Here is a 15,122-nt window from a genome sequence, read left to right as displayed (position 1 = left end):
CAAAACAACAGGAAGGCATCCATTATCTTTGAAAAAATGATTTTCATTAGAAGATTTTTTTACTAGAATGCCTTCTTGAGAATATTAAAAATATCCCCTAATATAAAAATATGAATATATACAAAGTTTGAACAGCATAGTTACAGGATAAAATGAGTGTTATTATATGTTGAGCTATGGAAACACAGAATAAACAATGTAAATATTCAATCACTTGTTTAATTTTTCTGAATGGCTGTAGGATCATATTAATAAAAGGCACTGTAGCTACCTTCAGGTTCATGCTTTTCATGAGGAATTAAGGTTCAGGAAGATTTTACATCCTGCACAAAGCACCTGATTAGTAATTGTTGACCAGGCCCTAGTGTTCTGAGTCTTAGCTCAATGTTCTTCCTAATTCACCTCCCCCTACAACCCCATTCTTTCTGGCCTTTTGGGACCTTTCAGCTCCTTTAACGGTATCTCCCCAGGGCTTCTGGCCTGATGGCAATGTGTTTCCCTATCATTTAAATTCCTCTTTAGACTTTAGATGTCATGAGCTCTGTGGTACATTTGTTTGGATTAGTGTGCCAGTGATGCTTCCAAAACAAAGTCTACACACAAATTGAGGCCATACAGGGTTAAGCAAGAATGATTTTTGTTTTGCCCTAGGGATAGTATGAAAACAGAAAGTTTTCAGAAAGACTCAATTCTGCCTATTTTCTTAATCTCATTTTTAGTGCTGGGACAGGCTAGATTATCTTTCAGACATCTCGGAGTTGAGTGGTACCTGGGGGAGTCTAAAAAGTCTAGTGTTACCATTTTATTTGAAGGGTAGTAAATATTTGAAAAACAAAAATGCCATCATTGAAAAATATGATATATGCATATATGAACCTAGATAAACATTTCATATATAACATTCTTGCTAATGTATGTACACACATATATATGCAGATACCAAGAGAAGTGTATTTGTTTTATGCATACTCATATATACACATATGATATGCACACATGTTATAGGTCTTTTAATACACATAATTGAGAATTCACTGTTACTTTCACATGCTATTCTATGTTATACATAGGGAATCCCAGTACAACTGTGCTAATAATCTTTAATTTTATCTCTAATAAAATTATTATTACATATTTGAAATGTATTTTGTGCATCTGTTAAAGATATTTTCATCTCTATCAATTATTATTTATTAAGTGCTCTCATATAGCTATTTGATGTGCTTATATGACTTCCTCTTTTCATAATTGGTTTTGAGAAAAAATAAATAGGCTTGAAAATGTACAAGGGTAAACGGGTGATAGTTGTGGAATGAACACAAATGTGTATGCAATTACAGACATGTATATGGCTGCATAGGAGACTACTTCAGTTAATGGCTATTTCAGGGAAGAATAATCAGCAAAATCATTAATTATGTTTTCGTTCATAGTTATGAAATTTCTGCTTATTTGTGGAAATGCAAATAATAAATCTTATTTCCCATGCCAGATGGCCACACTCAGCAAGTGCTTTTAAATACTGACAGATATAATGCAAGCAAGAGTTTGCAGACAAAAATTAGCCTTAAGAATAGATGTGCAAAAAGAACCACAATTCAAAAATTGCTACATGTTTTTCATATAACGGACAAAAATCATATCTTGGTATTTAGCCACATCCTATATGTGTATATGTGTTTATCTAGTAAACATTCAATAAGCGGTAGCATTATCATTATTGTTATTAACTCTAGAAGTCTGGGTTACAGAAAGGCATGAAATACCTGAATCAAAGGCATTGGTTTGTGAACTGGGTCAAGGCTTTTAATGTTTGACCTGAAGGTGCGAAATTTAGCTGCCGCAGGATTGGGAATCTTGAGTCAACACACCAGGTCAAGGTTCTCAGCCCCAGGACAGGATGATAGGTGAGACTCTGTATCAGGGGCGAAGCCGGACCACACTTTGCCATGACAATGCTTATCAAAGGGAATTTGTGATTAAGGGCAAGATTGATAAAACATCCTGAAATTTCGGGATCTGAGAATTTGGGGGCAAGTCTTTACCCTACAAATCTGATGCAGGATGCTAAGCCAACTAACTGATTTGTCTTTCAGTAAAATCTCAATGAAAGGACAAGGTGATTTTTCAGCACCTGCTTTAGAGAGTGTGTGCTTGGAGACACTTTGTGATTCAATGTGGCCAACACTTCTGTTGCTTCTCCTGAATACTTTGAGCTCTTTTCCAGGATTTGGGACCAGATTTATTCAAAATAATCATTAACCACACCCTCAGTGATCACCGGGCATTCCTTCCAGCCACTAAGGTATCCAGGTCATTTATAATTTTATTCCTGTACATAGTTCAGCCATACAAGAAAAGAAGAAGGGCCAGATGAGTTTAAGTTTGAATTCTTCTTAGAATTACTAAGGATTGACTGAGTGACTAAAAATAAAACAAAAATATAAACGATATACAAAACAATTGTTAAGCAAAGGAGAAAAATAATCTCCTCAATGTCTCAGTATCTAGATGCCCAGACTGACTCCCCCTCAGTGTCCTGGGAGCCATGTTTAAAGGGAAAAAGACTGATTTTGGCGCCACCTGCTTTCCACTTTCCGCCAGTACAGCTTTCTCTGCGTGAATGAATCCACTGAGGATGACAGCCTATAATTTCCAGGCTGGAGCAGATTGGAAGAGGGGATATATTGATATTTTCTTTGACCCGTGTGTCTTAGAATTAGATTTGGGTTCCTTCTCCATAATTCTTTATGCATTAGTTCCTCTTTCTATAAAGTGAGTCTTGGGTAAGGCTGGAGTATTCTCACAGTGAAGTTGGATTATCATATTTTTCCCATCAAAACAGCATCAAATATTTTGACTTGCAAAATTTTGAAATTTTAGGCCATGACTTAGAATTTCTTTGAATGACACGAGGAATTTTTCTCGTTGGTCTTTGAAAAAAAAAAAATCCTATGCCCTATTTTCCCCTCCACACCAAAGCTCTGTGGTATCACTATGTTCTACTAACACCAGCTACTTAAGATTCAAATGTAATTGATAATCATGGCATTGGAGAGGGAAGAAGGGCTGAAGAGAATGGCAGTTTATACTTCTTGCCCCAAATAATCTTGGTCCTATGTACATATTTTTGGTCACCTCTTCCCTGCTGCATTCCGTGAGGACTTGCTAGCACTGGTCATAAACAAGGTGCTGGCCCTTTCCTGGGTGTAACCAACAAAGTGTCCACAATCTCTGAGGCTCTTCACTGGTAGGCTCTAAGTACCACAAGAATAGGTTCTCACTATTGAGAATGATCTTGGTAGTCTCATCCCCTTTGAAACTCAGAGAAGAAGACATCTTCATAGGAGACAATTACCAATCCAAGTGGGTGGCCATGAAGATTTATGGAGGGTGGTGTCTGCCAAACAGATTTTTCCATGACTCTGGTCTGGGGACAGACACTGTTAGGGATTTCTGTTGGCTGTGTGAAGATGACACCTCAGAATTGGCAAACTGTTTGAATCCTAGGGTCCATATCCTGAAGCTTTGAACTGATTGCACTGTCTTTGTAGGGGAAAGTATATAACTTATATGCCACATGGCTGACGAAGTTAGTTGGGGCAGTTGGAGGGCACAAAATCCCAGGATATCCCAGCAGCCCGGGTATAGTGTAGTAGGGTGAGGGTATATGAAGACCTGGGAGCACGCTTAGGCAAGAGGGGATATTAAATGCTCAAGTGCTTCATTTTAGGAGACCCTGCTCTATCTCCTTTAGCAATATATCTACTTGAACAGCCAACAAGGGATGGTAAGGTAGACTCTCTGTCTCTTCTGAAAGCCCTGTCATTGGGCAGTGAACATTTCCCAAAGTGAAGCTCTGCAAGAATTAACCATGGGCACTTAAGGAAAGTGGGAGGGGGAATAACTTACTCAGTTCCAGAGATTTAAAAATGAATAGCTGTCAAAAGCAATATTGGGGTCATGGGTTGGATCAGGGGCTATTTATTGCAAATGAGAAAGTTCACAATTTGGGAAAAATAGTAGCAAATGTGTTATGGAAATTATTATCACAGATTATTGAAATGAAATAAAGTGTATAAGGTCCCAATGTATTGCTGTAGAATCTTAATTTTAACAAACAGAAGGTAATCAGAAATAAGAACCATACCTTTTTGCTTGAAGTGCACGGTGGTGCCAATTTCTAAAAAGGAAACATTTAGCAAAACAAAAACAGGTAAAAAGTTCTGTATCAATTGAGAATAAGCACAAAGGTAGTCTGGTACTCTCCACTGAAAGGAGCATGAGAGGAAGGGTGGGAAGAACACTCTTAGAGGAACATATATGGGTAGAGATGGAAAGAAAGGTGCACGAAAAGAGATTGTTTTGTTGGAACAAATGTTGTGCAGTTGGAGGTGGCAAAAACAATTTGCAACTACAAATACTTGATGTAACATGTGATGTGCGCAGACAAGTACAAGAACTCTGAGTATGGCATGTAAAAGTGCACTTGACTGCAATTTAGGGGACTGATAGGATGTGTCTGGCCCCCGACCCCATTCTACCATTTTGCTCCTGGTTTGCTTTACTCAAGCCAATTGCCTTTCTTCCTTTGCCTTTCTTCCTTTTCTTCTAATACACTAAATCCATTCCAACTTTCAAACCTTTGCACTTGCTGTTTCATCTGCTAGAAGTGTTCCTCCCCAGACCTCTGCCTGGCCTACTCAGTCACTTCATTCAGATTTCTGCTGAAATGTCAACAACTCAGGAAGGATTTCTCTCATCACCTTCTCAAAAATGGTATCCTCTGTTACTTCCTATTATTTTACCCTGATTTACTAATATTAAGAGCACCGATCACTACTTGGCATCATGTCACACACTTACTTATTTGCTTGTTCAGAGTTTATCTCCTCTGTTAGAACATATGCGCCATGAAGGCAGCAACAGTGCATGCCTTGTCAACCATTGTATCCCTGGGGCCTAGATAAGTGCCCGGCATGCAGCAGGTATTCAATAAATATTTGTCGAGTGTATAAATAAATCTCAGGGTTGGAAGAGCTTCTATAGGTCAAATACTTGCATTCCCTTTTAAGTATTCTTATCAATTAAACCACAGTACTTAGATCTTTAGGAGTAAATATGGAAAATTTCCATAGGATACTTTGAATCTCAGGACCAGCTGAATGACTGCTCAGATATAGGAGCCCAAACCATGGCTGTTGGATAGGGATTTTCTTCTCTTTGAAGAATAGGATGTAGCCCTGCATCCCTGAATGGCATGCTTTTACTAAGTGACTTGGACTCTCAAGCCAAAGAGAAGCTTTTGATTTGGACATCCAGTCTCCTCATTGCCCTGCTTGAAACTTGTTTATGCTTTCTTATGGCTTCCAGAATAAAGGCTCACATCCCTAGCATGGCACCCATGGCTCTGCCCTTTCACCTCTCCAGCCTCATCAATGTTTATCATCTCTGCATTCCAGCCCACAAGCCATCTTGATGCTCCATGGTACCATGGTTTCTCTGCTGTGGGGCCTATGGCCTAATGATACCTCTACTAGGAATCCCACTCATCATTCAAAATTAAGTTGCAAATTCCACAGAGATGTCTTCCTTTGACTCCTTGGTAAAGTTATGCCCCTTTGTTATAACCTCTGTTCTCCTTCATAACGCTCATCTCAGTTTTAATTTCAAATGCATTTGTCTGAGGTTTTGATTAATGCTTATCTTCACTAGGGAACTGTGAGTTCCATGGAAGCAGAGGCTGAGTCTTTTGCTGTTCCCTGTTTAGCACAGCAAATGCATGACGGCACTCTGTATGCAAAACGGGCCAAAACAGAACGGGCAGAATCACTGAAGTATGAGAAAAATCCAGGTATGCCAGGCATCCTCCTAACAGAGGACCTGAGACTCTGTTAAGACAACAGAGAATCTGAGTAGCTAAACTCTTTATTCTCTGATTTAGCACAAAGGGGTCAGACCTTCAGAATCAGGTCTGCAAAGTTTCTGAGGTTCAGAGCAATCTACTAAGCCTCTCCCTCCCCGATTTTCCATTTGCCCATCCAAAGGAGACCACAAGGAGAAGCTCTCAAACAGCACGGTGTTTGCTAGCATTCTTATGATGCCAGTAAGAAGGGCACAATTATCCTAGTGTCTGAAGTCTTGAAAATGTTTGGCTACAGTTCAGCGTTAGCAAGACTAGTATCAGCTGGACTGTGTCTGCATCTAAGGACAGTTTCCCTAAACTGGTCAGATGTGGAGCGGGGGCTGTGGGGAGCCCAGGGTGAATGTTCTTTTACACCATGACTGCCGGTGCACTTCTGAAGACACTCAAGGCCATCAGCACCTGCCCTTCTATCCTTGAAGAGTTAGTCCATTACTTGTAGCAGGATGGAAGTCCACTCAGAAGCTTGGAGCAATATTTCTGCTCCTCTCCTAGCAGAAGCCAGCAACTGATGTCTCTCTCACCTTATAAGTGAAGCAAGATTCTATCAAGATATAAAACGCCCATCTCCACCTGTTGACCACACTGATCATCGGACCACTAATGTTTCAATTGTATATTAAACACGCTGACACCTGTTTTCTTTCATAATACCTGATCTCACCACTTTTCTTTGAAATCAGCATATCACCTTAAAATTTGTGGAAAAGGCACTGTAGAGAATTGCTTATCATGATATGAGGAAACTGAGGCCCAGAGAGGCTAATCAGTTCTCCAAGGTCACACAAACAGCAAGAGGCAGAGCTGAGACCGAAGTTCAGGGCTCCCAGTTCTCCAGCCAGAACTCTGAACATTATTCACAACACCCCTCCAGAATTTTTATGACAGCAAAGCTGAGTAATCAGAGCCTATATAACTCTAGGGTTATCACTGGGACATTTAAATGATTCAGTATCGACTGGGGAAAGTTTGGCTCTGCTCTGTGCAAAGTACAACTTCTTTCTTTGGTCAAGCCTTTTGGTTTATCGTTCTTTAGAATTTAGAAGGACCTCTCAAGGTCACAAAGTGATTCTCTTCACCCAAAGGGGCTTAGATCCGTGATGCAATCATCTTCATGTAAAGAACACTTGGTTTTCCCTGCTCCATCCCAGGCCTCATGGAATAATTCCAAGCAATTGTTCAGGAACCTGGGCAGGCAGGGAAACCAATAGTTCTGCTTACGCTATAAATTATCACTTCATTTCTCTTTGCCTCAGTTTCATCAACTGTAAAATAAGTTTAATCAAATGCTTCTTATAAATTTATTCTATCGGTTAAATTAATTATCATACTATGCTTAGAATGCTGCCAGACACATAGTAAATGCTCAATAAATAAGAGTTGTTGTTGTCAGGTTTATGGTAAAAATCCCTTCTAGGAAAGATTGTCAGTTAAAGTTTGGCGGAAAAAGAGAACAACAGATCTTAAAAGTAAGCCATAGCAGTACAGTTTCCAAAAAAATTTCTTTTAAAAAATCTGCAACACTATGGATGAACAAAACAAGATGCTAGCACACCGAAGTGATAGGGAAGCAGGCTGATTAAGCAGCAGTTTGGTCAGGAGAAAACTAGCAATGGGTTAACCAGTCACTGGCACAGTCTTGGGCAAAAGTTTATATGTCCTAAATGGATTTCTTAGGGAACCGACACTCCCCTACTAATCAATGAAAGAGTTCAACCAAAGAATTTAAAAACATTGCTCAAATACTACACTCTATGAAGAAAATGTCACAAAAATTCAGATAAAAATATACACTTGTTTAAAATATCTTTAAAAAGCAAACTAGCTTACCGGTTAAATTTTAGGAAGTCTTCCCTATTGCAATAAATGAACTAGTTTGTGAAATACTAATGATCTTAACACTTGGAATTCCATTTGTACTTAGAAAAAGGGAACAGAGTGCTTATCTTGTACAGTTATTTCCTACTCATCCTCTTCTGTTGGAATAGAACATTCTCTTTTGAGAAGCAAAACCCCGGATTTTTTTGAGCCGGGCTCTTTGAAAACTTGGTTGTATGCTGCCATCTTGTGGTAATACTAAGACATGTTCCTTTGCGCCGTCTAAAGTAAATCACCTTTGTCCACGAGGTGGCAGTAGTGAGAAAAAAAATTATTTTTTTTCAGAGCAGGCATGAAATCTTATTTGCAAAAAGGAGTCTTTCCTATTATAGGCAAGAAAAAAAAATTTTTTGGTCCCTAAAAACTGACAATTATTCTTTCTTTTCCAACGTGAAGGCGATATCAGGTTCTTGAGTAAAATTGCCTTGCCAGGGATACCAATTCTGTAGGGATTCCCTGGACATACCCATTAGAATATACCTGAAACCTACCATTTTTATGCCTCTCGAAAACTTCTCTCCACACGTCGATCTTGCTTTAGCAAATACACTTAAAAAGTAAGCATGGCAGTGCCAGTCTAAATAATAAAATAAAAAGATAAATCTACTGCAGCAATACAATGGATAAAATTTGGGGGGGATTCTAGTACAGAGACAGTTCTAGACTTCTGTGGAAGCATTATTGTCATATGCTTAGATCTCAGCTCCTGATGAAGGGGTACAAGGAGGCAATGGGAAAAATAATTTAATACTAGAAAAAGCAAGTGCCTTGACAAATTTATTTATGCTAATCTGTCTTTGACTTTTGACTTTCACAACCAGCCGTGTTATACAAACGTGCAGCATCAGAAAGAGCTGACTGGGCTTTTCTCATTGGCATAGACAATGTCTTCCTTGTTCACTACTGTAGCCTCAGCTCACTATTTCTCTAGAACAGAGTATGTGTTCAATAGATTTGCTGAATAAGTGTCTGAGTACATAAATGAATAAATGAATGAGTGACTGAGTGAATGAATTAATCAATCAATACCTTAAAAGCTGCCCTCCCTAAGATTCTTGGTAGGGGGAAATTTTATTCTTTGAAACCACTATGCCTTAACACAAAGGCAAAATGATTGTTGGGAATTCACAGCCATTTAAAGAACCATATGGGGTTGGGAGGTCCTTTCATTAGTCCCCAAATCCCTGGCAGGTAGAAAATTTTCTGGAGGGCTGAGCTTTATTTAAGAACTCATGAAATTTAAACCTTAGAAAATAAAAATCCAAGATGTTCTTTTGTTCAAAGGCCAGAAGATTTAGTCTTTCCTCTCATCTGCCATTATGTGGTATAATTAGGTCTCTCTCTCTCTTTCTCTCTCTGTAATTAGAGTGAGTGTTGTGAAGATGAGGGATGTTTCACTGGAAGCTCTAGAGTTTGCAGTTTGGTAACTCCCTTAGTACCTGAGGAAATTTCCATATCTATATTTATGAGCTGTTTTGGCATTTTGCCTTCTTTGAATTTTACCTGGGAGAGGAGGTGAGGGTACAACGAATCCATGAGGAGAAGAATTGATTTTCAGTACTTTGACTCTTGACAACTTATCTCTAATCCTGTGCTTACAAGCATTCATTCTAATTCACAGGTAGGATATGTAGAGTTTAGCGGTTTATACTGTTTGTGCAATTGTTCTAATTCCAGGGTATTTACTTGAACATAAGTGGCTCACTTTTCAATACACCACAGCCATTGGAGCAAGGAGACACTCTGTTGCATATGGCACAACTCTTTCTATGAGGCCAATCTTCTGATATGTCCCAGGTTTTGAAAATGACATGTTAGAGGACTTGAAATAACTAATCGCACTTTTTTTTCTGGGCCAGAATTAATAAGAGTGTATGTTCAGGGGAGAGGGAGGGTCCAAATTCAACACAGATTTTATCCTCCAGTTGCCTGGGAAAAGTAAGAGAAGGACAGAGTTAAAATCATTAAGAAATATAATGAAATAAATGTATAAGAATATTCGACGTGATGCTTCTTCCCTCACTGATGCTGAGGGCCTGAAACATAACATTTGTTAAGTGTCCTCCATGGGAATTTATGATTTTTTGTGCTCTTTTGTTTTTTTTTGTCAAGGTTTGGAAAAATAAAACCTTTTTTTTATTATAGTAGCTTAAAAGGGGGACATTTTTATTAATTCAGTTTTCAAAGCCACACTCTGAAAGTTTGTTAATTTCTTTCTCAATGGTTTCTCTGCTCTACTTGGAGGCTTTAGGGATTAGCACTTCTACTTACAAGTATTATTATTATTTTCCTTTTTACATAGAAAAAAGATATGCCTGTGATTTCTTTTTGGATTGTTAGAGTTTTTAATTTTCTCTTTTACTAGATTCACGTTTTATAAGCCCTAATGCCTAGTATTTCTAGAGTAATGTTCTCTGAGAATCACAGTAATCATTCTGTGTCTAGTTCAGGGGAAAAGCCAAAATACAGAAATAGTTCTAAGCCTCAACATTTAAGATTATTCCTGTTTTCTTAGTTATTTCAGAGGTTGATCATTATCCTGACTACTAGGAAAATACATCAAACTGGCTGGGAAAACTAAAAAGTCTTAACATGTCATCAATATTTGAGAAGGGAAGTCGGCCTCCCCCTTAGCTAGATTTGGGTCCGAGAGGAATCCTACACTTTACTTTCAAATGCTCCTAGGGGCTTTTCCTCTTAGAGTCGACTGTGACCAGGAATGGACTTCAGATGTTTGATGCTGTTTTGGAGTGAGTCAGAGACATGAATGATTTACCAAGTTTTTTGCCGCCCTAGACATATGGTGAGAGCTCCGTGGTGAGTGAATGAGTAAATCCAAATCAAAACTAATGCTGACATAATTTCTCATTATATGATAAAATAATTGAGACTCATTCCTTATTCTCATCCATTAGTGAACCAACCCTCTACTAACTATACGTTCTATACTAAAGAGAATTGGAGAAAATATTTTTACAGTAAAAGGTCATTTCATTAAAAAAAGACAAATTTGTATGAATACCCCAATTTAGAGAGAGAGCGTAGGAGGACCCACATCTGACAGGAGGATGCTTACTGGAAATCCCGGAGGTGACACAAGGGAAATCTCTTGTAAAATGAGTCAGGTTTGACTTAGGACCTGGAAGAGCTGAGAGAGTGCTTGTGCCTGTGGAGAGAGCACTGGCTTGGGGGCAGGAACACAGCTCCTGGACCCGCCTCTTCTGTGACCTTGAGCAAGTCACAGGAACAGGCCCAGACTCAGAGAGGGCAGAAAAAGGAGAACGGGTTAGGTGTTTTAACCTGAATATTTCATAGTATACTGACAGCTCAAGCATTCAGACGAAACATTTGTTTATATCATTATTAATGGTGCTATCTCTGGGGAGAGAGATTATATATAATCTTTATTTTCTTCTTTATAGTTTCATATATTTTCATATTCTTCCATAATGAGAATGCATAACATTTATTATCAGAATGGAAAACTATTTATAAAAACAAATCAATGCATTTTTTTAAAAAAACTTCTATATCTGGGGAAAAGAAAATAATCAATTTCTGATTCTTTAGCTTTGGGTTGACATCATTACAAAGGGAATGAATGTTTTCCTCCACTTTTTAGTTGGTTGGTATCATACAGTAAAACTAAAGAGAAGCTAAGATAGGTGAGGTCTGACGTCTATAAGGAACACCGTCTTTACAGCATAAAGTGACAATGCAATAAGAAATGTAATATATGGGTTTATGAGGTAACTTCTGACTGCACGCTTGAAGTGATTGCCCTGTAGAGTGAGTAGAGATGCACGAATTAACTGTAACTGCTACGGGCTCTGCTCAGTTGTGATATGGATGGTTCCAGAGAGTGCAGACTCACTAAGCACTCCTGACATAAAGAGAGGGTTTCATTAAGTCTCTTACAGCAAAGTCAGCTTTCTCAAATCCTGCAGATTTCTTACTTAGCCTGAGAGGTTTAATTTTTAATAATCAGTGAATTAAAATATTAGAGAATGCCCAATGGGCTAAGTTTAATAAAGGAGTTTCCCTGGGCCACTCCACCTGAAAATATGCATAAGATAGAAAAACTCCAGAAGCAAATTTGTTTGAATCAGCTATCAGTAAGGTATTAGGGCCAGACATGCACCTTCTGTCTTAAAGAAGAAACAAGTGCTTCTGCCCTTGTGCCTGGAACACGCCCATCGCACCTGTGGGTAAAATCTTGGCCTTTGCCTCTGGATGTAATTAAAGAACAGTCATTTCATTTCATAAAGAGCTATCTCCCAGCCCCGAATCTACTTACTGTTGGGGCAAAGTAGATTATATTTTCCGTGTTTAAAAATATACATTTTATGTATATTTGAAGCCTTTCGTGCCTTCATGTATTTAAGTTGCTAAAAAAGGATTTAAAAAGTACAGGTTTGGGTAGGTCTCTAGAGATTTTCCTCCTGTCTGATTTTCTTTCTCTCTACTTCCATGCTCTAAATTGTGAATTGCAGATCCGTTTTAGAATACATTTTAGATTTAAATTCTAAGGGATTCAAGATGGTCTTTAATCCATGTAATATGTGTTTTCATTTTGCAAGTTTCAAAATCAAAAACATTCAAATACCATGAAACAAGGTAACTAGCCTATGGAATTTGAATGCAGAGATAACAAGTGAATTTGTGAGATTTTCTGGGATTTTAAGGCTCTTGGAAATAAGAAGATAAGGGATTTAAAAAAGGTGGTATGCTCAGAGTTACCCTAGGGCCTGCGTCTGCGGCACTGACCGCCGCAGGGCAGAACTTGGTGAAGGCAGTTCTGGGTTCTGCTTTGGGCTCTTCGCAGTGACTGTACTACTTGGAGCGCCAGGACGCCTCAGTGATTTATCTGTCATTCCTGCTGTGTCACCGACTCCAAACATAGCCTCATCGCCAGGTTCTAGAGCAGCTCCTGGAAAATGCAGATGGCTCCATACGACCTGACTGTTCCTACAACTAAAATAAAAACCTACTATCAAACCTCCTTGTTGAGAGGCTGAAAGTTTTCTCTAGACGTTCTGCTAGATAATAGGCTCTCAGCATCCTCCAGAAAACTCACGTCTATAACACCACCTACCATACAGTATACACTATCCGTACATATCCGTACAATCAGGCTGACAGGTGCTCTTTCTTGTCTTAAATGTGCAACAGGGGTAGAAATGCCCATCTCCTCTCTTTTAACTCCACTGGTTTATCACTTTTCTTTTTAAACAGGTCAGATGCAAACAAGGAAAAGTAAGAAACTATTAGGGAAAAATGTTTTTTTTTTTCAGATTTTAAAAATTCATTAGACCATATTGTTCAGCCCTCTCTGGATTCTAGACCTCTGCGTTCCTGGGATGTTCTGCTCCTCTCTCCCTTCTCTCCTTTCTGCCTTAATTTTGAACTTCGCTTTTACCTGGAAGCCTCTCTGACCAGTCCAGGTTAGCTAAGGTGCCCCTGTTCTGTGCTCCCCATATACCACACAGGTTTCCTCAACTTAGCAAAGTTTCCTGTGATTACTTACTTCATCCTCTACTGCCCTGTCTGGTCTGTAAGCTCTATTAGTGCTGAGGCCATGTCTGACTTGCTCTCCACAGTGTTTCCCAAGATCCAGCTGAGAGCTTGGCACATAAAAAGTACTAGGATAGTACTTTTTTTTTTTTTTGAGGGAATGAATAGTGTAATCAAAATATCGTGTATTGTTAAATAAACTTCATCTGGGCCAAAAACTAGTGTGCACTGCCCATTGAGAATGAAGTTTATTTCTTGTGTTCCTCATGGTTAGAAATCAGAGGAAAAGAAAACATGGACTCTAAAAGGAACTTTACAAAGCAAAAGCAAGTGGAGAGTACATCTAAATGCAGAACAAGTGACACTATTCATTTAAGGATAGAATGGGAGGGCTGATCCTTAGGGAAGACCAACCTCCAATGGATGAGAGCATGCCATCTTTTTCAGCACTGCAACACGAAGTAAGCAGCTTTCAACAATGAACTTACCTGTGTTCAGGAACTCCAGGGAAGAAAATAGAACAAATCTCCCAAGTTACTCTCTAACTTGCGATTCAACAAAGAGAAGTGCAAGCTACTGCTTTTCCTTCTTTCTTTCCTTTTTTTCTTAGTTGCTTCTGCCCTCCAAACATTCACATGGACAACTGAGAAAGCACTTTAGAATGGCCAAGAAACTTTCCAACATAGAACATGGCTGGGGATGCTTGGTGCCGTGCGGGCTAAAGAGGAGGGGATGGTGCACAGAACAGGTGCTCAGCCAAGGCACAGTTATCTCTTACTGCTTTTTAAAATTTTTTGAAAGCACAGGATGCTACTGTTGCCCCAAACAATATCCTCTTAGGCAGTTAAAAGTCATATCGGAACTGCAAGGTTTGGAAGGTGAGTGGTTGAGGCAGAATCTCCCTTGTGAGTATGGGGCAGATAAAGTAGAATGGACTGATAGCTGTGATTTATAGCAAAGATACTCTGTTAATGGTAACGTCTAGGTATTGAAACGTACACATGTGTTACAGAGATGTGGGAAGCGTTTTCTTTTACAATCAGCATTGTGATGAGTAAAATAGTGCAGTAAACTATGGCAGTGCTTGGCTCCCCGGGGTCCAATTAGGACGCATGATAAATGACTTGTAAGGTCTCTCCCCCTACTGATTTGCGGTGGCTATAGCTGACAATTCTCAGTGGAGTCCTAGTGAGTGGTCTGCCTACTCCCATCATATATCTGTGTACAAATGAACACCTTAAGTTGGAATTCCAAACTCATTATGTCATGCTGTGTTCTGACTTGGCAGGTGTGTTTCTTCACCACAGAATACAAGGGGAGATGTAAGGTGGGACCCCTTAAGCTGATTTTTTTCCCCTATGGAAGTGCTTGTTTTAATTTAATACCTACAAATGACTTGTGATGATGAAAGAACATTGTGGGGACGGAGTGACTGTATAAGAGAAGCTGTTACTAAGGTTAATTTGTATCTTGCCTCTTCAGAAGTAGATGTTTCCTCCCGATAGATGGGATAATGGCTTTGTGGTGCTTGCATGGCTGGTAACCAGTGTTTAGAAGTGAATGCTAACAACATCAAAACTTTTTCTATGGTTTTATTTGAAGGATGTCAAAGAGAGAGGGTATGCATAATGCAAGGTGAATATGGTGGAAAATGTAGAGAAAAAGAAGATCAAGAAATACAGATAACAGGAATAAGAATTTCAGGTGAAAAGGAAAGGGAGCCATGGGGCAGACTAAAATTAAAGATTATACTTTTGCAGGGCTATACTATGAAATTTGTCAGGGGCTGAGACTGCATTCATGATTG

The 15,122-nt window shown here is 39.0% G+C and overlaps 1 protein-coding gene across 2 annotated transcripts in view; it reads right to left on the bottom strand.

Moving 5' to 3' along the window:
* LSAMP (limbic system associated membrane protein) overlaps positions 1-15,122 on the bottom strand; it is a 640,478-nt gene that overhangs the window by 11,211 nt on the left and 614,145 nt on the right. Inside the window, exon 8 of one of the 2 annotated variants that reach the window (XM_082460092.1) lies at positions 4,151-4,183. The exons of the other annotated variant lie outside the window; for it this stretch is intronic. Within the exon in view, the coding sequence (XP_082316218.1) occupies positions 4,151-4,183 (33 nt within the window). The remainder of the gene's footprint in view (positions 1-4,150; positions 4,184-15,122) is intronic. 2 annotated transcript variants of the gene reach the window in all.

Source organism: Balaenoptera physalus (genome assembly GCF_965194825.1).
Source record: "Balaenoptera physalus genome assembly, chromosome: 4".
Lineage (NCBI taxonomy): Eukaryota > Metazoa > Chordata > Mammalia > Artiodactyla > Balaenopteridae > Balaenoptera > Balaenoptera physalus.
This window is presented reverse-complemented; position numbering and strand designations above follow the sequence as displayed.